The 24,332-nt window shown below is 34.7% G+C and overlaps 1 protein-coding gene across 1 annotated transcript; it reads right to left on the reverse strand.

Moving 5' to 3' along the window:
• Positions 1–1,016: 1,016 nt before the first annotated feature.
• p2ry6 (pyrimidinergic receptor P2Y6) lies at positions 1,017–19,030 on the reverse strand. Its single transcript, XM_039663687.2, has 2 exons — positions 18,901–19,030; positions 1,017–6,072 (listed from the first exon to the last, which is right to left on the reverse strand). The coding sequence occupies exon 2, from the start codon at positions 6,047–6,049 to the stop codon at positions 5,072–5,074; it is 978 nt and encodes a 325-aa protein (XP_039519621.1). The 5' UTR covers positions 6,050–6,072; positions 18,901–19,030; the 3' UTR covers positions 1,017–5,071.
• Between the last annotated feature and the right edge of the window lie 5,302 nt (positions 19,031–24,332).

Raw genomic sequence — 24,332 nt, forward strand, 5'->3', positions numbered from 1 at the left:
ACAAATGATCATCTTCAGTTTCTTTACTCAGCTTTGGGGAGGCTGAGACAAATAAATCTATTTATTGACTTTTTATCCAAAAGCTCTGTTTGTATGCACGACTAGCTTTACCGTAAAAAAAAAAAAAAAAAAAAAAAAAAACTTTTGCAGTCCTTTGTTTCGAAGGGTTATTTTCTCTCTCCCCTCTCTCTTGCCTTTTATTTGCATGACTAGAGTGCATTCTAGTGGCCATTTTCTTGTACAATTGCCTGTGAATGTCATTGCTTAAAGGGATTTACCCAAAAATTAAAATTCTGTCACTATATTTCAAACCTGTATGCATTTCTTTCTTTTGTTGAACACAAAATAAGATATTTTGAAGAATATGGGTAACCAAACAGTTGATGGGCAAGATTGGGAAACAATATATGGAAGTAAATGGGGCCCATCGACTCTTTGGTTACTGACATTCTTCAACATATCTTATTTTGTGTCCACAGAAATTCATACAGGTTCGGAACAACTTAAGGGTCAGTAAATGATGACATAATTTTTAATAATATGTTTTTGGGTGAACTATCCCTTTAAGATAATAAAATATTGTCAATTTTTTGTTAATTCAATTTATTTTACAAATCAAAATTTCACATAACACGTTTCAATAACAAACTCATTCAGAACATTTAGAACATACAGTATATTTCAATAGCTTAATTTAATATTATACTCCCATCTTGAGATTCTACCAAATAATTTAGAGGAACAGTGTTTGATATGTATAAATCAAAAGCAAAAACAAACATTAATTGTCAGACATTTTATTTGCACATTGACTATACTTATTCAATAGCTAGTGTACTTGTGAAATATATTGTATTCATATACTAATCACAGATGCAATACATTTAGATAACTGCGACATATATTAATCATTATATGAACAGTGATGAATTTTGCCCCAAAGTTGCATGTTCATAAATGATATCATTACTTTAAATTCAACTAATGCTTAAAATTCAAAAAATGACCATTTATACTGAAGCAGGAAGCAAAAGACCAGTTTAATGTGCAAACATCACATCTGCTTTTATTAACAAAAAATTTTTCAAATGTAAACTATACCACCTACTGGTCGCTTTATTTAGGTTCATATTCGTGCACATTGAAGGAAATGTTTCTTATTTGCCCATCAGATTTGGGAGAAGACAAAAATCATCCAAAAATTACACATAAAAAAAAAATCCTCACAAACATAATACTGGGCAAATGAACTGAAACACATTCAAATATACTGTGTGATGCATTCTAGCTTTTTAGTTGACAGTATTTATAAGGTTTTGTAGATTTTAGTCAAGCTTTCAAATAAAATGTGTCTATATCTGTTCATGAAAACAGCATGACAGAATAGAAGCACAGCTCTGAATCAGGCACTGTTCATATGTTGTTGGTTAACGCTAGATCCTTCTCTTGTAGGACAAGACGTCACTTCATAAGGATGTTGAGCTGTACAACATGTTATTAAACCATCAAACATCTGATAATGACTTTCCTTCAGATAATGTGCAGCAGATGTAGTACGGTAAACAGATGGTGTTATTCTTTTCATTCCATACTTCTTTTTATCTCTATGTCTTATCCATAATTCCACTCTCCACGGTTTCAAAAGAGTTACCCCAAACCTATATATCACGCATCATTTATTACCAGTCAAAAATTCGGGGTCACTGAATGTTTTTTGTGTGTTTTTTTTTTAAAGTCTGTTATACTCACCAAGGCTGCGTTATATTGATCAATGCTAAAACAGTTGTGCTACTTCACATTTTATTTATATAAACACACACACACACAAATCAGAATTATAAAACAAAATTATCAAAATATATAAATAAAACGTCTTAATATGAATAAAGAAAGTGTGATTTCTATTTCTTTCATATTAAAATAACAAGAAGTCCATACTAATGCAACTAATGTAATGTAATTACATCCACTAATGTAACACCACTAAAATGAAAGATTATTTATTCAAGTTGCACTCTAAATGCCCTTGGATTAGAAACATTTCTTATTTCTCAGCTCTATTAGTCTTATATCAGCAATTGTATCTTCTCGTATTTCCTATTGCCATCATAACATGTTAAAGGGTTAGTTCACTCAAAAATGAAAATTCTGTCAGTATTTACTCACCCTCATGTTGTTCCACACCTCTAGGAAGATATTTGGAAGAATGTTTTAATCAAACAGATCTCATTCCCCATTGACTAGTATGTATTTTTTCCTACTATGGTAGTCAATGGGGAATGAGATCTGTTTGATTAAAACATTCTTCCAAATATCTTCCTTTGTGTTCAGCAGAACAAATAAACACATAGAGGTTTGGAACAACATGAGGGTGACTAAATACTGACAGAATTTTCATTTTTGGGTGAACTAACCCTTTAATAAAATGCACCACCTTTTCACATGTATGGAGAGATCAGCTTATTTTGACTGGATCAGTCAAACTAGTCTTCTCATTCAGCTGCCATTCACAGGGTTCAACCCCCTCAGATACGAGCTCACAGCTCCACTAGTCATCTGCCATGCTTTGGTGGGCTGTTCTCTAACTCAAAGCAAATGGAAATGTCAATAGGGTGAAGCACGATAGTTTCAATCTTAATAAATTATTTTTTTGTAACACTGAATCGATCAAAAGGGTCACTTCCTTCAGCCATTACATACTACTTTCACAGTAGAGATCCTAAATGCTTTGTACATTTTGTATATAACTTTTGGTTTCAACATCCACACAACCTACTAAGTATGTTAACGCAAGACACCACAGGTGAATATGTGCAATATTTTTGTTAAATAATGTGTTGTATCACAATACTCCCCCAGGTTATTAATCACACTACATACAGTAAAGACATGACATTTTCCAATTACAAGTTTTCTGAAATGTTGTTTAAATATACAAACAATGCCTTATTATTATTATTCTTTTCAAATGTACTCATTTGTGTACATTCCCAAAATCTGAACACAGGATAAAGCCAGATTTAAAATGATTGATTCATTTCATTTTTTTTTTTTTACAAAGGAGAATTTGGATCTCTTTTCATCAGTCCATAAATCAGAACATACTGCCAACGGTCTGACAAAAAACGTCATCATGTTTTTAAGAATACAATATTATGTAAATCAGGCAAATGATATATGAACAAACTTAAAAAATAATATAGAAAGGAATAAAACTAAAATTTGGAGTATGTAAAGCTGCGGAAGTGGAGATTTCTGGTTGAGTGTAGATGAAAAAACGCAAAGTTTTAAAGATATGTATTTATAATTGAAATACACATGCAAATAGATAAAGTGTAAAAAAAATAAACACTGTGTATTTTGGATGTTTTTCTTTTTTTAGTCTGAATAATGACAAGATATGGAAGCAAAATAGCCTAAATCTCAGAAGTCCAGTGCATGAAAAAAAAACAATGTATTAGTGCCTTGTATGAAAGGGAAAAAATTAAAATCCTGCCATTAATTAGTACTCACCCTCATTTTGCTCCAAACCTGTAAGACTGTTGTTCATATTCCGAACTCAAATGATGTTTTAATGAAATCTGAGAGCTTTCTGTCCCTCCATTGACAGCCAATGCAACTACCACTTTACAGCCCCAGAAAGGTAGTAAAAACATCATAAAAGTAATCCATGTGAAACTCAATTTTATGAAGCAACATGAGTGATTTTTGGCAAAAAAAATGACTAAATAATAATCTCCGACACACATTCACGCAACTTGCGTTAACACTAGAACGGCCATAATGGTCATTTTGACTGTTTTGAATTTTATATCTACAATAACTTTGTTGAAAAAAATAATAAAATCCTGCTGGTACCTGACTTTTCCTAAAATTGTCTGTATTTTCATTTAAAATGCTTTCCATATAAATTAAGTTACGTAAACGTGAGGCAAAACAAAAAAAAATTAACATATTTACCTATTTCGGCCATAGACGGTCATATTGACCGCACTGAATTTCATGGTATTTTTTTACATTTCCTCCTCATCAGAGAGTGATTCAGAGTCAGAGTCCACATCAAGGAAAAAGGATCCAGATGTTCCATTCATGTCGGATGATCCTGGTGAACTCCGCTACCCTGTCATGGGCTGTTCACTAGTTCTGCTAGTCCTATTATTGACATTTTCGTCACAGATTTTGTCATTCAAACCTAGTTTTTATTTAGTTATCGTCTTGTTTTCGTCTTTGAAAAAATGTGGTTGACGAAAATAATTTACGAAAATTATTCGTCAACGAATTAAACACTGTTTTGAATCTAACGGTCAAAATGACCGCTTGTGGCCGTTCTAGTAGTTTTGGAATTCTGGCTCTTCTAGTGTTAACACAACACGCATACAGCGTGATGTTGTCATGAACGTGCATTGAAGATTAACAGTATATCAATAAAGTGGTAAATTATGTTTTTTTTGCACACACAAAGCACTCGATTCACTTCATAAAATTGAGGTGAAACCACTGAAGTCACATGGATTACTTCAATCAATGATGTGACATCTTTACCTTTCTGGGGATTGAAAGTGGTAGTTGCATTGGCTGTCAATGGAGGGACAGAAACCTCTCAGATTTAATTAAAGGACAACTCCGGCGCAAAATGAACCAGTTTGGTCTAATAAATCATCGGTACCTAGTCGACCGTTCTCTGAGATTTGTTTTCATGATAATGAAACGAAATTTAGCGTATAATGCTAGTATATGGGGGCATTTACTAAGTAAATAGAAATCGCTAGTTTATACCACTAAACACAGTAACATAATGAGGGCCCAGACATGCAAAACTCTTTACATTTGATTATCATGAAAACAAATCTCAGAAAATGGTTGACTAGGTACCGATGTTTTATCAGACCAAAGGTTCATTTTGCACCGGAGTTCTCCTTTAAAAAGAACTTCATTTGAGTCAAAAGTCTTGCCTATTAAATTGGAACGACATGAGGGTGAGTAATTAATGACAATTAATGGCAATTTTCATATTTGTGTGAACTAAACCTTTAAAAAACAGTAATATTAGACAAAAGCAGGTGTGTTCCAGTCAGATTTTGGCACTCATGCCTTTCAGTGAGGTGATTCTGAGCAGCAGGCTTCTGGTGCTGCGCCTGTACTGCGGCTGGGTGAAGTAGAACAGAATGGGGTCCAAAACACTGTTCATGCTGGCAAAGGGTCTGGTGCTTTTATACACCACAGCCAGGAGGTTCCTCAGTTCACAGGGGGCCGTGGGAAAAATCCTCACTAAAAGGTAGAGCGTCTTCGTCATGTGGAACGGCAGAAAGCTGATGGCGAACACCAGCGTTACAATGATGATCATCCTGATGGCTTTATTCTTCTTCTCCACGGCCGAGACCTCTCTGGCTTCGCCGACCTGCCAGAGAACCCTCGCCATTTTGCAGTACAGCACCACGATCACCAGAAAGGGCACGACGAAGCCCAGGCAGGTCAAGGTGATGCCGTACGGGAAGTATTCTGTTGCACGAACGGGAACGCTCAGGTCATAGCACACCGTGCGGTTGCGCTGCATGCCGGTGGCGGCGAACTCAAACGTGGGAGCGCAGAGCAAGACGACGGCCACCCAAACGCCAGCGCAGACCAACCATGCCAACCTGCGCCCACCCTGTTTAGGCCACAGCGCCATCGGATGGCAGATGCCCATGTAGCGCTGGAAGCTGATGCAGGTGAGGAAGAAGATGCTTCCGTGAAGGTTGCTGTAGAACTGAAAGCGAACCAGACGGCAGGTGAAGTCGCCGAATGGCCAGTAGTCCTTGCTGGCATAGTTGAATATGAGAAGAGGAAGGGAACAGACGTAAAGAAAGTCCGCCACGGCTAGATTCAGCATGTAGATCTTGGTCCGCGTCAGCGTGCGCCGTGAGCCCCAGATCCGCAGGATGATGATGAAATTGAGCGGCAGTCCAAAGATGAAGACCAGGCTGTAGACGGACGGGAGGAGGTAGCGCTTGAACTCCTCCTTGTAGGTGCAGGAAGGCAAAGTGGAGGTGGAATGGTTAAGAGATTCCATCTTAATGGATATTGCCTCACATTCTGAAAAAAAACACAGAAATGTTCAGGAGTCAGTGTAGTCATACATGGATAAGAATTATTAGATACTAGATTTTTACTTACGTAAGAAAACGTAAGTGGTGGTTGACTGTACGGAAGGGTTTTTTTTTATAAATAAAAAGTCAGTCAACAGTCAACCACCACTATGTTTTCTTCAGAGAAAGTCAACTATAGTTTGATCGAAACCAAAACTATAAAAACAATTGTTACTGGAAAATAAATGTTAACTGAAATCAAATTAAATAATATATATAAACTTAAACTTGTTTTTATTTCAACTTGTTGCCAAGACAATATTTCTCATTTTCATTTGGTTTACCCTGATGTACTAAAATAACTCAAATTGAAATAAATTTATAAAAACTACATAGACATAAAAATGAAAAAAAAAAAATTCGAAAACGTTAAATTAAAATATACAAATTAAACTGGAAAATATAAAACACAAATTAATTCAAAATGTTAATAAACTATATAATATCATATCAGTGATACTAAAATAACTCTGTCATGCTTTTAGTGCATTGCTAGGTGGTTGGTGCTTGCTTCTTGGTATATTTAATTTAATTTAATTTAATTTAATTTAATTTAATTTAATTTAATTTAATTTAATTTAATTTAATTTAATTTAATTTAATTTAATTTAATTTAATTTAAAGTTTTTGTTTTACTTCATTCTGTTTTGGCCAACAATGTTAGAGTCTTCTTGGTGTTTTTTTATTGTTGGTTTTAGTTGTATTTCACTTACCGAAACTGGCCACATATTTATTTACTTGGTGAATATGTATGTGATAACTGGGATAATGTATAGTCAGCCATTATCCCTTATACTGTTTATTATATTATATTATATTATATTATATTATATTATATTGTATATTATTATGTTATATTATATTATATTGTCTTTATTAAAGTTTAAATTTTAAATAAAATTTAAATATGAAATATTAAAAACTTTAAATTTATAATTTGTTTTATGGGTCATTAAAAATAGTGGACAAACAATTCCAACAATATTCCCCAAATTGATCAAATAAATGATTTTCAATAAATGTTTGGTTACATCTCCACTATCCTTTCAATAAAGATTAAAAACAAAGCATTTAAATTACGCTTATCCAGAGGAAAATATCATTTTTTGCTTACGCTTTCTTACTGCTCTGGAAATTGAGTCCTCATTGAGTATGAACTTTAATTGTCTCAGTTTGTTTCTCATATAATTTTACTTGACAGTAATTCAAATAGACACAAATGAAACAACCACTTGATGTTGAATTCACAGTTCATATTGAAATCTCTGACATTTGAATATTGGCACAGTTTGAGGTATTGCTAATATCTCTTCTGAAATCGTAGGAGACATTATTTGAGTCTTTCCCAGGAGAAAAGAAAGTGTCTTAAGCAAAGGTCTCCACTTAATCTCACTGCTGTGTAGAAGAAACACCAAGATCTCAATTGTGATATTTTTTTTGTCTTTCTGAAACCAGTGATAAATAATAACAATATACAGTAAAATAATCAACTAACTGGCCCTATAACATGAAAAATATATATTTCATCATACCTTTAACCTATTTAGCTGCATTTTCCTTGGTGCAGGAAGTTTATGTCAAATGTAACAAAATAGACTGTACTTAACTAAAATGTTGCTATTAGCCTATGCACCTAACATATGTGTTTAAAAAAAGAGTCTATTAAATCATTAAAATCTATTTTCACCTTCATCTTGACTGAGGGGGCAGGTTACACCGGCCCTGATTCTCTGTGTGCATTGAAAACACATTTAGTCCAAATATAGTTAGTAAAATACAAATTAGAGTGAAAACATAGCTCGTTCGAACCCAATTAAAGGAAAACCAATCAATAATGTTGCAGGATTCATGCAGGAAGTAAGAGAACAAACTGTTTGTCAGACTCTCAGGAGCCACTGGGCAAGTTCATTATTCATCCTTAGAGCACTCAGGCCGTCTACACTGCTGTGTTATTCTCTGGTGTTGGACAACACTGCATGTTAAGACACAACTCGAATGGTATATTCAAACACATGGTTTTTGCTGGCTCAAAACAAGGAGAGGTGGCGAAAACCTGATCATGTATTGTAATAATAAATTTTTCCCACAGTATTTTTATGGGTGGAGCTCGGTAACTCTATATAGGGGGGCCCCGTAAGAAAATTTTGTACATTTTAAAGATAAATTTATTCATCTAGTGCACTTTGAGTCACCCGAATTTGCTGATAAAAATAAATAATCCACCCGCCAACCGCCCAAACCTGTGATATTCTTTGATTTAGATATAATGTGATTATCAGATGCAGATAAGTATTCAAATTCTCACAGTGTTAAGCATGATAACATATATCACATTGAAGTAGGCTGATTTAAAAATAACATTTTTTTAAAATAAAAGTCCTTCTTTTGGCAAAATTAGATTTCCTTAATAGCCTAAACAGAGGCTTTACTCCATTCAAACTTGAATAGACACTATTTCATTATCATAACTGTTGGAAAACACTCTTATTTTATCAATATAAAGGACATTTTTCCCTAATTGTACTAAATGTATGCTCCAGCTTTCAATTCAAATTCTTACATTTGATCAAAGAAGATGAGCACATTTTGCCGACAACATGTTAGTGAATTTAAATGATCCAACTGAGTTGTTGGTTGGGCTAATGGAAACATTAAAACTCTTTAGATCCCTTTAATATTTTCTAAAATGAAAAACACAAGTATTGCCTTTTAACTACAATCCACAGAAAGAAAATAAAAAGACTATTGCTTCAAATGGGATCTTACATTTATTAAATATTTTGGAATACATATCTCCAAAGATATAAATTGACTTAGAAATAATTAACTATGGTCCCATTTATAAAATAAAATAGACATTGCAAGATGGAATTTATTACCTTTTTTTTAAACATGAGATCTAGATTGACTCACTCAAGCAAAGCATCTGTGATGGCGCATTTAATAAGACACATGCCTTTGGTGTGTGAGACCTGGGCTCAAATCCACTGTGAGACACCAAGTCGCTTTGGATAAAAGCGTCAGCTAAATGTAAAATATCTATTGCCTTGCCCAAAAATCTATTTACAGAATGGGATAAATTGATTTCCAGATTCATATGGCAGGGTAAGAGATCAAGGGTGAAATTTAAAACCTTCCAGTTGAGTAAAGATAATGGAGGGGCGGCCCTTCCATGTCTAAAAAAATGTCAATGCTGCACAATTGAGACCAATTATCTGTTGGTGCAACCCAGTATACCAAGCAAGGTTTGGGGAGATTCCTATACAAGCAACAATTGCAGATGAAAATCTAATAAAAAAAATAAAATAAAAATAAAACCATTGTAAACTCTACATTTTTGGTATGAGGTTATTAAAAGAGTAGTTCACTTTAAAAAAAAAAAACTTTTGCTAATAATTTACTCACCCCCATGTCATCCAAGATGTCCATGTCTTTCTTTCTTCAGTCGAAAAGAAATTAAGGTTTTTGATGAAAACATTCCAGGATTTTTCTCCATATAATGGACTTCAATGGGTACCAAACGGTTCAAGGTCCAAAAGACAGTTTCAGTGCAAACTGCAAACTGGTCAAAGGTATTTAAACGATTCCAGACGATGAATAAGGGTCTTATCAAGCGAAACGATCGCTCATTTAAAAAAAAAAAGGCTTTTTCGAATCTTTTTCCGAGTCAATTCGTTTGTTTGAACCAAATGACTCGGAAAAAGATTTGTTCATTTTGATGAACGAGTTCGAACAGGAGAGTCACAAACGTGCGTCACAGAACAGAGCAAGGCGACCATTTGAGCTTATAAAACTTAAACTTTGTTATTTATTTATTAAATGAGTGATTGTTTCGCTTGATAAGACCCTTATTCATCGTCTGAAATCGTTTAAAGCCCTTTGAACAGTTTGCAGTTTGTACTGAAGGTGTCTTTTGGCCCTTAAACCATTTGGTTCCCACTGAAGTCCATTATATGGAGAAAAATCCTGGAATGTTTTCATCAAAAACCTTAATTCCTTTTCGACTGAAGAAAGAATGACATGTGGGGTGAGTAAATTATCAGCAAAAGTTTTTTGAAAAGTGATCTACTCCATTAAGGAGTATAAAATAACAACGCATTCTCACCCCAAGGCATCACCTTTGACCATGCTTCAATATTCGACGTTTTAGGCGCCCTTTAGCGTCACTTACATGACGCGATCCTACGGCGTCATCTAACTGACGCTAAAGGAAAGCGTCAGTTTGAGGACGCGGTTAGGTTTAGGTATGGGGTGGGGGTAGGGTACACGCGATCCTAGGGCGTCATCTGACGCTAAAGGGTGCCTAAAGCGTCAGATATTGAAGCATGGTCAAATGCTTCCCAAGGCGTCAGTTAAGTGACGCCTTGGGGGTGAGAATGGGCTGAAAATAAAATAATTTTTTTTTTTTTTTTTTAGGTAGCACAAATATTTGGAGACAGTGTGGCATCCAGGATGCCAACCACTTTCACATATTTTAGGATTAAGGTGTTTTTGTAAAGATTCTAGGCACTTTAATTGATTGCAGTTTTGAGGTACTTTATTTTGCCGTCGGAGAAATATGGAGAAAACTGCATTCTGAGAATTTTCAGAAGGATTTGTTTGTTTATTTCTGGTCCAAATTGATTGAGTATATACTCCTAATTGATTTTTTGTTTGTTTGTTTTTGTCTTTTTAACTATGAGTGATGTGACTTCCTCCCCCTTCTTTTGTAAATAGTTTCTGTGTTGAAACTGAGAATAATTTTGTATTATGAAGAACTTGTCGCTGGAGAGTTTTATTATTCCTGATTAAAGAATATTTTTATAAACTGGTAAAGCTGTAAAAGTGCCAAATGTAAACAGATTTAAATTGTATACCTCAGCAATAAAAAAAATAAATATAAAGGAAACCACACACACTCTCCAACATGAAAATGTGTTTTAGACATGCATAATAGTGGAATAGTGTATAAATGTGACCCATAGTTGAACAAACAAGTGAGCATTGATATATTAATTTTTTGCAATTAATTAATTTATTTAAACTGATTTATTGTGAATATAGTGTACAACATAAAGTTGGGTTAATCGCGGGTTGACAACAACTTATTAATAAAATCTAAATGTAAAAAGAAAAAAAATCAATGGTGAAGATAATCAACAATCAATTTAATTAATATTACTTGGATATGCGTTTCAGCACTTCAGAACTTTTCAGCAAGTCACTTTACAGTAGCCAAGTACAACTATAAATAGAGAATACAGAATAAATATGAATATGCACATCCAGACACTGGATCACCTTCATTTTTATTTCTGATAATCTATTTGACTTTAAACTTATTATCAGGGGCAAACATTTTTTTTTTACTTTGTATGTTAAAATACATGCCAAATAATCTTGGATCATTCATGCATCAATTTCTTAGTCACACTGTTGTTAACGGAAAATGTAGTTTAGATGAAAAAATAAAAAGATTTCATTGCACAATTACTATTAGTAAAGTCATGTGAGACACTCTTGCTAAAGACACAGGAAAAGAAAGCATTCACATTCCTCTTTTACTCCTTTCAGTTCCCATTTTGAATGAGTTGGTTCATATTCAAATGAGGTACCCTATCAAAGAATTCACTAGTACAGTGATAAAAGACTCCTCAAAGTCTCCATTCACAAGGTTTTGTGAGCTTTTATGTCCAAATTATAATATTATTGGATATTTAAAGAGAAACTTGGCTATGCTGAAAAGCCATTCACGTAAGCTTGTGAAACTACTGAAATCCATGTTGCAAATGTTTAAAACTTGAATTAAATTTGATCCTATCAAAGTTCTCTCATCAGATTCTAATCTAAATCAAAAGAAAAATGTAAATATATATATATATATATAAATATTGAGATTAATATTACAATATTAATCTGAATCCTTGGTAAATAAACGCTATAACAAATGCAAAAACTAGATGAATATCATGATGTTATTTGAATACAAATTTGAATTGAATTAAATGCTGGATCAATCGAATACTTAAATTAATTATTAAATTAATGATTTTCAATATTTCCACAGAAAAGTCCCCAAATGAAGGCAGATAAAAACAATGAAAAGAAAACTGACTTTAGAAGACGTCATCAACTGAAACTGACTTTATTTTCACATCATCAAACAAGTCTACATCACTGGCGTAGGGCCTACAGCATTCAGTTTTACTTTAATCCCCCCCAAAAATGATCAATCTGTCTAAGGAACCATTCACAACGAACATGTTCTTATATTTCATCTGGACTTCAACTGTTTATGTAGTGGTGTAAATGCAGAAACATTCACAAAGGTTCACGCACATTAACGTAAAAGCTTTGATTTCCAGTTATATCAACATTGCACATTACTGCAGGAAGTAAATGTGAATTTTTACATACATTTTTAGTGCCTAATTTTCACAAGCTGATCTAAACTATGATTAATAAAAGCATTGCTGCAGTGGACACTTAAAGTTCTTCTATTTCATCACTGAGTCTGACAACCTAAGAAGTGTTGTGCAACATACATGAGACATTCTGTTTCACAAGAGTGTCTCTTTGTCTAAGTCCACGTGTGTGTTTGTGCCTGCCCAGTAGTAACACCTGCAAGGTATTTAGCGGATGCCTTTAATCCAGAGATCTTTGCAGTAGTGTGATCGCACAGATAGTCCATCTTGAGTAACCGTTGCTAAAGTGCCTGATTGACCAAATCATCACTCGAGCCCTGCACCTGAGGTCATAACTGATCCTCATCAGGTCTTATTCAGCCATCTCGTAGGCAGATGGAATGAAAGCAGCATGCAGGATTTGTCTAGACAGGTTCAGCAACCCACATCCGACTATTCAGAAAACTGGCCTCGGGTGGGATTGAGCTAAAACACAGTTTTCGAAAAGAAAAATGTTTCAAATAAATCATGGTTTTTAGCTAACACAATTCTAGTTTAAATGGATACTCCATTTTTTTGGAAATAGGCTCATTTTACCACTCCCCCAGAGTTAAACAGTAGAGTATTACCCTTTTCGAATGTATTCAGACAATTTTTTTGATATTTAGAAGAATATCAGTAACCAGACAGTTTCTGGTCTCATTGACTTCCATAGTATATTTTTTTCCTACTATAGTCAATGAGACCAGAAACTGTCTGGTTACTGATAATCTTCTAAATATCAGAAAATCGGCTGAATGGATTTGGAAATGTTAAAACTCAACTGTTTAACTCTGGGGGAGTTGTAAAATGAGCCTATTTCCAAAAAAAAAAAATGGAGTATCCCTTTAAGTTTTCTCATATTTGTGTGATATATTACTGTATATTAATTGCTTTTAGTTTATGTGGTTCTGAATGATTTGTATCCTTTTATGTCTGTCTTTTTTTACGTTTTGAAACGTGGATTCTGTAAAGCACTTTGGTCAACTCGCGTTGTGTTTAAATGTGCTGAAGAAATACATTTTTATTATTATTATTATTAATATTGTAAACATTGTATCTAATTGACTACAGTGGCTCTATCTTTGGGTTTATCAAGTGATTTTTGCGCAAAAAACAATACATTACATTTACATTTATTCATTTAGCAGACACTTTTATCCAAAGCGACTTACAAATGACAACAATAGAAGCAGTAAAACTAACAGTAGGACAACAATACATAAGTGCTATAACCCCTCTCAGTTTAATTTTAGTGCAGTTTTTTTTTAGTAAAGAAGAGAAGAGAAAGTGTTAGTACTACTGAATCAAGATCCATCTTCAGCAGTTTCTTGAATGTGGCTACTGACTCAGAAGCTCTGGTTGAGTTAGGCAGATCATTCCACCAGCAGGGAACCGTCATGGTAAAGGTCCGAGAAAGAGATTTTGTTTAAAATATCTTTAAAATATCTTAATTTGTTAATTCCACTCAAGGCCGAGGCCCACCACGGCCTATGAGAGTCCCTGACGACTCGCGGGCAGAGGGAGGTCCACAGAGCTCAACCAATCCTCACTGTCCGACGCCAGGATAGAGCAGCTGGCCTCCTCTACAGATGCAGCTATCTGATTATATCAGACCATCAAGCTGTGTTTATAGGGCCAGGCCACGCCTGTCTCAGCGGGACATTACAATTACCCCTTTTCCACCGAAAAAAGAACTGATTCGGAACTGGTGCTGGTTCAAAGTTGGTTCGGAGTTGGTTCAACTTGCGAACCGCTTCAGAACCTATTTGTTTTTCCACTGACTAGAGCGCCCAGGGAACGACGTCGTTACGTCATTGTGTACGTCGCCATACGTCTTAGCTAGAAACGCTTGCAAATACAACATTACTTTCGGATTAACTCGTGTACCAAGAAAGCTTTAAAAACAATTGAAATATGTAAGTCTTTTAATCTTTTCGTTTGATATGTAATCTTTTCTGATAAGTTATGTACCCCTGTCTTGTGTCTTTTTTTCTTTCCATTTATTTGTTCTATATTGTGATTATTTTCTTTACTTATATGTCTTCAATAAAAAAATTACAAAAATAGAAACGCTTGCGTTAAAGGACAACTCCGGTGCAAAATGAACCTTTGGTCTAATTACATATTATTACCTAGTCAACCGTTATCTGAGATTTGTTTTCATGATTGCCGAATGTAAATAGTTTTATCTCTAAAAACAGTTTAGCCTATAACGCTAGTATATAGGGCATAGAGTAATGACAAATAAAAATCGCTTGTTATTACCACTAACAAGGCTCAAAATAGCCCCACACCAACACGACAGCATAACAAGGGTCCCTACATTCAAACCGAAGCATTGAGAACGTTGTCAGTGTCCATACAGTTTAATAAGAAGATATTTTATACACACAGTCAACTTCGCGAATACAGGAAGAAGCCATCTTTGAAAAAAAGTCTCTACCAGTCGATCTACGAGCACCGATCCAAGTGCGCTGAAGTGTGCAGAATCTCATATGGTCCGTTGTTTCCGGAAGAAACACAAACACGAACCGTTTTCTTCTCTTCAATATGTACATGTAGCCTACTGTTCACGCTCATCTTATCACCTTATTCACATCTCACCAGCGCACTTGGATCGGTGCTCGTAGATCGACTGGTAGAGACTATTTTTCCAAGATGGCTTCTTCCTGTATTCGCGAAGTTGACTGTGTGTATAAAATATCTTCTTATTAAACTGTATGGACACTGACAAAGTTCTCAATGCTTCGGTTTAAATGTAGGGACTCTTGTTATGCTGTTGTGTTAGTGTGGGGCTATTTTGAGCCTTGTTAGTGGTAATAACAAGCGATTTTTATTTGTCATTACTCTATGCCCTATATACTAGCATTATACTAGCGTTATAGGCTAAACTGTTTTTAGAGATAAAACTATTTACATTCGGCAATCATGAAAACAAATCTCTGATAACGGTTGACTATGTAACAATGTGTAATTAGACTAAAGGTTCATTTTGCGCCGGAGTTGTCCTTTAACTTCAAGCATAACAATTACAAAGGCGGACTCCATCGTGTTTCTGCAAATGTTTCTCTAGGCTTTGCGATCCTTTATTATGGTCAGAAAAGATGTTTAGAACACATCTAAACCCGCCCCAGCCCCCGACGTAAGCATGACGTGGTAAAAGAACGGTTCTAGTCCAACAAAGAGTTGGTGCCGCTTTGGAACCAGTTTTCCTGGCCGAGAACCGGTACTTCGGCTGTCGAAACACAAAGAACTGGTTCGCGCGCAGGCACCAGCTCCGAACCGGCTCTCAAAATGCTTTGGGGGAAAAGGGGCTATAGTGGCTATCTGACGCCACCAAGGGCTTTTCGCTAGGGCTTCCCTAGTGAAAAGAGGTTTTCCCATGGCGTAAATATTACACAGCACGAGAGAACCTCTCATAAGAGAACTTTATAGTACAGTGAGTAAAACTACAATACCAAACACATTCTTATAAACATAATTAGATGCAGCACGTTTTCGGTTTGTTTAGTTGATGAACATATATCGTAGATCCTTTGCAAGTGCCACTTGTTGTCGGTTCAGAAGGAAAGGTTGTTGCTGCTTGCCTGCCATTCTCGTTATGACTGCACAGCGTACGTGAACCTTATTATTTCTGTGGTTTGCAAACACCCGTTGACTTACACATGCTATAATAGGACCTTTCGGACCGAATTCAACGATTGAACGAACATTCTATGATCCTATACGCCTTCCACAGACAACATACATTTATAAAACTACATTTAGACCGCGTAACAGAGTGATTGCTTTCAAGAGGAGACTTTCAACCAGCATAACAAAAAAATATTCACCTACGGCACATTTATGTTAACACACATAAAGATGGTTTCCATCGACTGGAGAGCAGATTCAAGTCTTTGACAGTCAGAGAGGAGCACAAACCTAACGACTGAGTCAGTCCAAACTACACAACACACATGCCGACTGATAAGTCATGACTAGACATAAGCCAAAATCACTGATACCAAGTCTGTATAGGGGTGGTGATGGCGCAGTGGATAAGACACATGCCTTGGGTGTGAGAGACCCGGGTTTGAATCCACTTTGAGACACCAATGTGTCCCTGAGCATGACACTTTGACCCCTAGTTGCTCCAGAGGCGTGCAACCTCTGACATTTAGCAATTGTAAGGTGCTTTGGATAAAAGCGTCAGTGATGAATAAATGTAAAATGTAAATGTATGATTTCTTGTCTGCCAGGCAAAAACTGTAGATTAAAAGATTATAATTTAGCAAATCTCTAACCCAAAGATAATGTGGTTGCGTTTTCATTAAACAAAAAAGAAAAGGTGTTTACATAAACCGTGTTCCAGGGTCATTTGAGTCCTTGCAGTCATAGTTACAGTCAATAAAAAGAAAGCAAGAATGCAGCTGGAGTTTGTCATAGTTATGGTAGAATGTGAGATGAATCTAAACTGCATTAAACTAGGTAACAATGTTGACTGAGACGGTACAGCTTAAACACGCAGAACGGAGAGGGAGTGGTGGTTATGGCTGTTGATTTTGGCAAACACATAGCTGACAGCTGTCTGGTGGCTAGACCCCAATCAGGACTCATTTGTGTTAAGAGCGCTGTATATGAGGTTCTGTTTAATAATAAATAATAATAATAATAACTGTGAGAACATGTATTCTTGTGACGCTTGTGCAAATATCTCCAGGGGTGGTAACAGACCGTTTGAGATCCACAGAGCAGAAACCTGAGACAACAAGTCTTAATTTAGCTGTTACTTCATATCACAAGATCTTATGCAAATTTAAGACATATTTCTGACTTATTATAGTATTAAAGAAAGAGAGCAGTGGTGTTTCATTTTCATGTTCAAGGCATTATATTTTCCGAACACCTTCTTCCACACCTTTTTTTGTAGGAAACTTGTCACAAAGCTTTTGTTAAATAGACTTGCTAAACAAACAAAACAACTGTTGCAATGAAAAATGTGAAAAAAAAATTCCTGTCAGGTCTTGAAAATGAATTTGACCCATTTATTTTGCAATTCCTTGGAAATAACTACAAATCATCTCAAACACTGTGATCCCTGGTTATACACCATAAACAAGTGACATAGTGTCCATGTGTGGCCATTAAAATAGAAGCAGATATACTGCTAAGAGGGTTGTTCACCTTGCACGCATTTATCATAGTCAGTCAGGTGCAAAAATAGCACACTAAAGCATGGGTTAAGCGGTGACATTTCCCCATAGCAAAACTGCAACAAACAAATATCTGTGGAACACTTTTGACAAGGAAAGTCATGTTTCTGAGTGGGACATGGTTCTCTTTTATCCTTTCCTAGAGATTGGCTTGTATTTTCTCTCTGTTGAGGATACAAACTGCACTTAGCACCACTGCCTGGGGTTGCTATGAATTTAAGGTCAAAGTATATAAAAAAGAGCTATTGAAGATTCTTCTCCTCACAATCTCTTGCGACGTTTTCTTCTGTACACACACACACACACACACACACACCATGATGTTTTATCCCCTATAATGAGACATCAGTGTATGTCCATGTGCATAAAAGAAACACAGAAGCCATTCACTGAAGCATCACAAACCTACTGGAATCCACACTGCAAACAATGGCTTACAGTGGAATACTGCATCATACTTCCACTGAGCTGTTTATACAGATATGTCGATGTCTAACAGAATGATAATTTTTACTAACAGTTTTTACTTTACATACAAAATAAATAAAAGTGACAGATGGTTTGAAGCTGAAACTGTAAACCAATCAATAAATTATTTACTAAATCAATAAATGGATTTCACAGCCAATAGTTAACATTTGAATATAAAAGGATTTACCCTAAAATCTATGAAATAAAAAAAGCAAACTATTTTTATCAATAACATTTTTTCCCAAGGAATTAGTTTTTCAATTTAACATTAGGCTATAAAATTCTGGATATAAAATAATAAATAATAAATAGGTAACAGGTGTTGGTAGGCTAATTATAACTATGGGTAGACTTCTTTGTAATCGTTTGTTATTGTAATTAAAACCTGTTTCTTTTATGCGTCACTGTTTTATGCTTATTTCTGTCCATAGGGTCTTTCTATATTAATTCTTCTATATTTCTGTATTTACATTAAACACCAGGACATTTTTTATATCTTAAACCTGGACTAGGAACTAACATTAATTAGTATCTACATGCTTAAATAACTAAAAATCACCATGCATGCCCAGAATAAGAAGCTGATTGTTGCCTATGTTATTAAACATCTCATTTCATGACAATGGATTACAAATATCGTTAAAAACAAAGTGTACACGTGTTTTAATTGCTTCCTAAACTTACCTTTGCATCCACTCTTTAGTTATTTCCGTCTTGATCATCGGTAAATAAAAACTCTGTATGCGAAGCAAAAGTGAATCTCTCCAGACAGACGAAGAAAAGTGAAGAAGCGAAAGATTCTGCACTGCTCTCTTCTGCTTTTTCGACTTGTGCGACTTACGCCCACGTCTCATTATTATTAATCACGTAACGTTACGTCCAGCCAATTAGACTTGTCTGATTGGCTGAAAGACGTTGGCAAGTGCTATGCTGTCTATAGAGCTTGTTTATGTAAATGTGTGAGAAAACAAACAAGCAAACAAACAAACAAACAAACAAACAAACAAAAAACGTTTTGGAAACTAAAACCAGAATTTGAAAAAATTTCTGAAAATGTTGTATACTGTAGCTATTGTATACGTATATATAAAACCTATACAGAACCTATATTAAAACATAAAGGCTTAAGTATCAATTATCTGGGGAAAGTAAAGATAAAAAAAATTATAGCTCTAAGCTAAAACAGTGGCTACAGTGTTTGGTTGGCATAATAAACCATTAATATATATATATATATATATATATATATATATATATATATATATATATATATATATATATATATATATATATATATATATATATAAATATTCAACTATCAGTCAACAAAACAAATTATTCTTCTGTAGCCTACTACATGAATTTAGTGTAAGGTTTAGGTCTGACTAGCTCCTGACTAATATTACACGTCATTGCAGGTTTACTGATTTTATGTGATCCATGCAAACTCGCTCATGTTTTTGCTCATTAAAGGCAAAGAACAAGTGAACAAGTTAAGGCATAACCACAGACATGACAATACTTGGGTAAAATACTTAACATGAGATGTCCTTAAACCAACACTATTCACTAAATGCCATCAATTAAACTGTATTTCTTACTGCATAAAGAGTGTACACTCTTAGAAGAAAATGTTCTATATAGAAAATTAAAACGTTCTCTCAGCGCTACTTGGAACCCCTAAAGGGTTCTATACAGTGCCCTTTTTAATGGTTCAATAATAAGAACCCTTTAGGGTTCGTTGTAACCAGGAAACAGGTTCTATATGGAACCTTTTGGGTTCATTCGTTTTGTCCTTTCTGGATTAAATATTTCATATTATTGACAAACATCAAGACCCTAAAATGTATTTATGAATGCATGTAAATGATCACAAAATTCAAGATATGGGGGTTAGAAAATGTCTATATTTATATAATTTTATGTAGTTAAAAAATATCACACAAAGAGTGCCATTTCAGTTTTTCTCCACCAAAAATCGGCACGATTAAAATGTGATATTAAGTTTAATAAACACTAATTTAATTACAACTACAAAATGTTGCAGAATAATGTAATATATGAATGAAAAATAGCCAAGCCTATAAAGAACCTTTGTGCCAAAGGGGTTCTTTCTTGTCATTATAGAACCTTTTTTAGCCAGAAAAAGGTTCTTTGGAGTTGAGTATAAAGAACCCTATGCTTCATATGAAGAGTTCAGATGCAAAAGCCTCTAAATGCCATTTGAAATTTTCTTCTAAAATGATAATTTTTATCAAGCTTGTATATTTAAGTTCAGTAATTTCACTTAAATGGCAATGAAGATTACCTATTAATTGTCATTTAAGTGAAATTACTGAACATATATATACAAGCTTCATAAAAATGGTCATTTTAGAAGAAAATTTCAAATGGCATTTAGAGGCTTTTGCATCTGAACTCTTCATATATAGAACCCCTTTTTCTAAGAGTGTAGGATAAATACAGTCCTCTTACCACCTCTATTGATAATTGCTCCGAAAGTATGAAAAAAAAAAAAAAAACGAACATGGCAAGTGTAGACAAAACTTGGCAAAGCAAGAGGTTCTAGTGTTTATGGAAATGTCATACTATAATTTCCAGCGAACTGGAGTAAAAATGAATCAGAGGTTGAGTCATATGTGTCACATTTTTTTTTTAAAGAAATGGATCCAGTAATGCTTGTTTAGCTGGAAGGGGTTTATACATGCATATTCGAGTGAACCTATTAAACAAAACGTTTCATTAGAAATTATATTGTTTTTATATTGTTTTATAAAACTTTATGATAAAAAAGTAAAGTAAAATCTTAAAAGTAAAATTTTAAGTAAAATTAAAATGGTGTGCTTGTATTTCCTTGATGCAAGAGACATGAGAAACACTTTCCTGACGACACTTCAAAGTTAATACTGAATCAAAATCAAAATTTAAATTGTCTTAATAACTAATTGGTTACGGTTACACTTGTAATAGTTACAAAATGTATGAGATGATAAAACACAGTTAATGTCACCTGAGAGATAGTTAAATGGATAAAGTGAGCATAGAGTACAGAGAGGAAGAATAAAGTCCTCAATAAAAAGAAACAAAGACATGAGGAGGCAAGGAAAGAGTGTCCCAAGAAAGGGAGAGGAAAATAAGAGTCAAAGAAAAGAGAGGGGAAAAAAAAGATCTCTTTAACATCTCAAATGTTTCTCCTAGACAGAAATGAGGTTACTTTAACATTAAATGGAAATGCTTCTCGCACTTGTCTCCTTGGACAAAACTCTAAAATTCTCACAATGTTGCCCAGCCCAGCCCCCGCGTCTCTCACCTAAGCTTTCGCTCACGCATCGGGTCTCACTGTTGCAGTCTCACAGTGGTCTCCTTTAAAGTTTCAGAAGAGATCTCAACAACATCACACACCGTGCTCATATTTGTCTCCTAAACTAAAGGATTGAGTCATAAGGCATTCAATGTTTCTTTTAACAAGGAATGCTCCAGGGTTAATGTTCCAGTAGTAAGAAACCTGTAAGTCAGTTGTGTATATATGAAGAGTTCAGATGCAAAAGCCTCTAAATGCCATTTGAAATTTTCTCCTTTAATGATGATTTTTATCAAACTTGTATATTTAAGTTCAGTAATTTCACTTAAATAACAATTAATAGGTAATTATCATTGCCATTTAAGTGAAATCACTGAACTTAAATATACAAGTTTGATAAAAATGATCATTCTAGAAGAAAATTTCAAATGGCACTTAGAGGCTTTTGCATCTGAACTCTTCATATGTATTTACAGTAGTACAAGCTTTAAAAAAAAAACTTAATTTAGTGCCTGTCAAAAAGTTGTTGAGATCTCTCTAAACTTTAGAGGAGACTAAAATATGAGAGCTCCATATAGGAGCAACGGCTGTGTTGCCGTTGAAGTCTCTTCTTAAACTTCGCGGACTGGGCAACAAACTACCTTCTTTTCTCTTATATCGACATCCTCTGACATTTCTCTTTAAAAATTCTCGTTTCAGACTCCTAATTCATAACCGGTGTTATGTTTTGCTCCCTCCTCTGCCCTTCCATGTTGGTCAATACGTCATGCGTCGGGTTAGAGGTCACTCTTCAGCCGGAACTCGACTTTCGTTCGGCCATTACCGGAAGCCAGTGATTATAGATTATATAGTTATAAATATGGATATTTTCTTACAAAAACACATTGCTTCGCTTCAGAAGGCCCTTTTAAAACCCCCTGGAGCCATGTGGATCATTTTTATGATGGATGGATGCGGTTTTTGGGCCTCAATATCTAAGGTAGCCTATCATTCAGTCCCATTATAAAGCTTGGAAGAGTCAGGTTATGTTTTTTAAAAATAAATCAGATTGTGTTTGGCTGGAAGAAAAAAGTCGTATAGACCTAGGATGGCTTGAGGGTGAGCAAATTATGGGTTACTTTTAAATTTTGGCCGAACTAACTGAAATTATGAAATTATATTCATTAGAGCTCACTTTAGAAGAACAGACGTTTTAGCCCTATTGCTGTTAAGCATTTTGGGAGACATGCCTTGGGTTTCACAGACAAGGCTTAAGCCTAGTCCCAGACTAAAATGGATGTTTGTTTTAACTGAAATCAACTCGCACTGACATGTCTTAAAATATGCCAGTGCCACTGTTTTGTCTCAAAATGCACACCAGTAATGTTTATTTTTTAAACGGATCTTAGGCCTAATTCAGGCTATAAATCATTACTTCTATATAGATTTATATATATTTATATATTAAGTTGCTCAAAAAGCAGGTGGCAAAACATTTAAACATGTTAGTACATTTTATATATAGAGTACATTTAAATGAATCTTACACAGAGCAAAGTGCTGTGCAAAACAATCATAAAATACAAGAAAATATCAAATAAAATGCAAAAATGAAAGGTAACAGTTGATAATCCATAATTTAATAATCAAAGACTAAATAGGTTAAGTCAAAAACAGAAATAGAAGGAGCACTCTTAATGTCAGCGTCACAGTCACATTCAGTTTTTTTTTTCATTCAGTCACATGATGTGTTTTGTTTGTCTAGTTTCCCGCCACTTATGAGTCGTCATGGTTACTAATATGATTATGGTTACTAATATGACTAATACTAATAGTTCAGCTGTCTCCACATTAACCTTGTTTGTACCACCACTTAAGTTGGTCCCTCAGTTGTCTGTGCACCAGCACACTGTTACATATTTGGATTGTTATTCCGAGTTCATAATAAATCTTATGTTCTTTTATGATCATCTTCTGTGGATCAAAGCGTTACAGTCAGACAACCGATTCCATAACCCTGGAGCGGAAACTGCGAAGGCACCTTTCGATTTAAGATGTGACCGTGGGACATGTTGGAGACTTTATTGCCAGATCCGAGGGACTAAGGAGCTGACTTCAAATAAATAAGACGAGTAATGTAAGACGGGTCTTGTCCATTTAAAACTTTAAAAACAATCAGCAAAATTTGGAATTGAATTCTAAAAAAGACCAGAAGCTACAGTGACGACAAGCTAAAATTGGAGTGTTATGATCACACTTTTTTTTTGCACTAGTTAACAGTCTGCATTCTGAACCATCTGCAAACATGAAGATTGAGGAAGACCATGGTATAAAGAATTACAATAGTCCAGCCGTGATGTAATAAATGCATGAATGACCATTTCCATATTTTGAAAGAAAAGTGTTGATTTAAATATAGAAATAATTCTTAATTGATAGTAGCTGTTTTGAACAACTGAGCTAATTGTTTTTTCAAGACAAAGCTCAGAGTCAAAGATAACAACTATTTTTTTGTTTATGACTTCCTGCGTGTAGATTTGTTTATGGTTTTATGGTTTTGGAGGGAGCAAAGATAATCACCTCAGTTTTCTCATTAAGATGATGGAAATGATTTGCTATCCAGCATTTAATATCCTTAAGACAGTCTATGAGAGGTTGCAGAGAGTCTCTAAATTTTAATGGAGGGTCATCTGAAAATCATCTAGATGAGAGTGGGGTAAAGTGAGACATTTTTTTACATTTGCTCCCCTCTAAGCGAGCTAAAATGATCAGTAAAATGTACACATTTCCCATTAATTCATAGAAATGAAAAGAAATTTCATATTTCCTATTATGG

Source organism: Pimephales promelas, chromosome 10, assembly GCF_988280905.1.
Source record: "Pimephales promelas chromosome 10, fPimPro1.hap1.1, whole genome shotgun sequence".
NCBI lineage: Eukaryota > Metazoa > Chordata > Actinopteri > Cypriniformes > Leuciscidae > Pimephales > Pimephales promelas.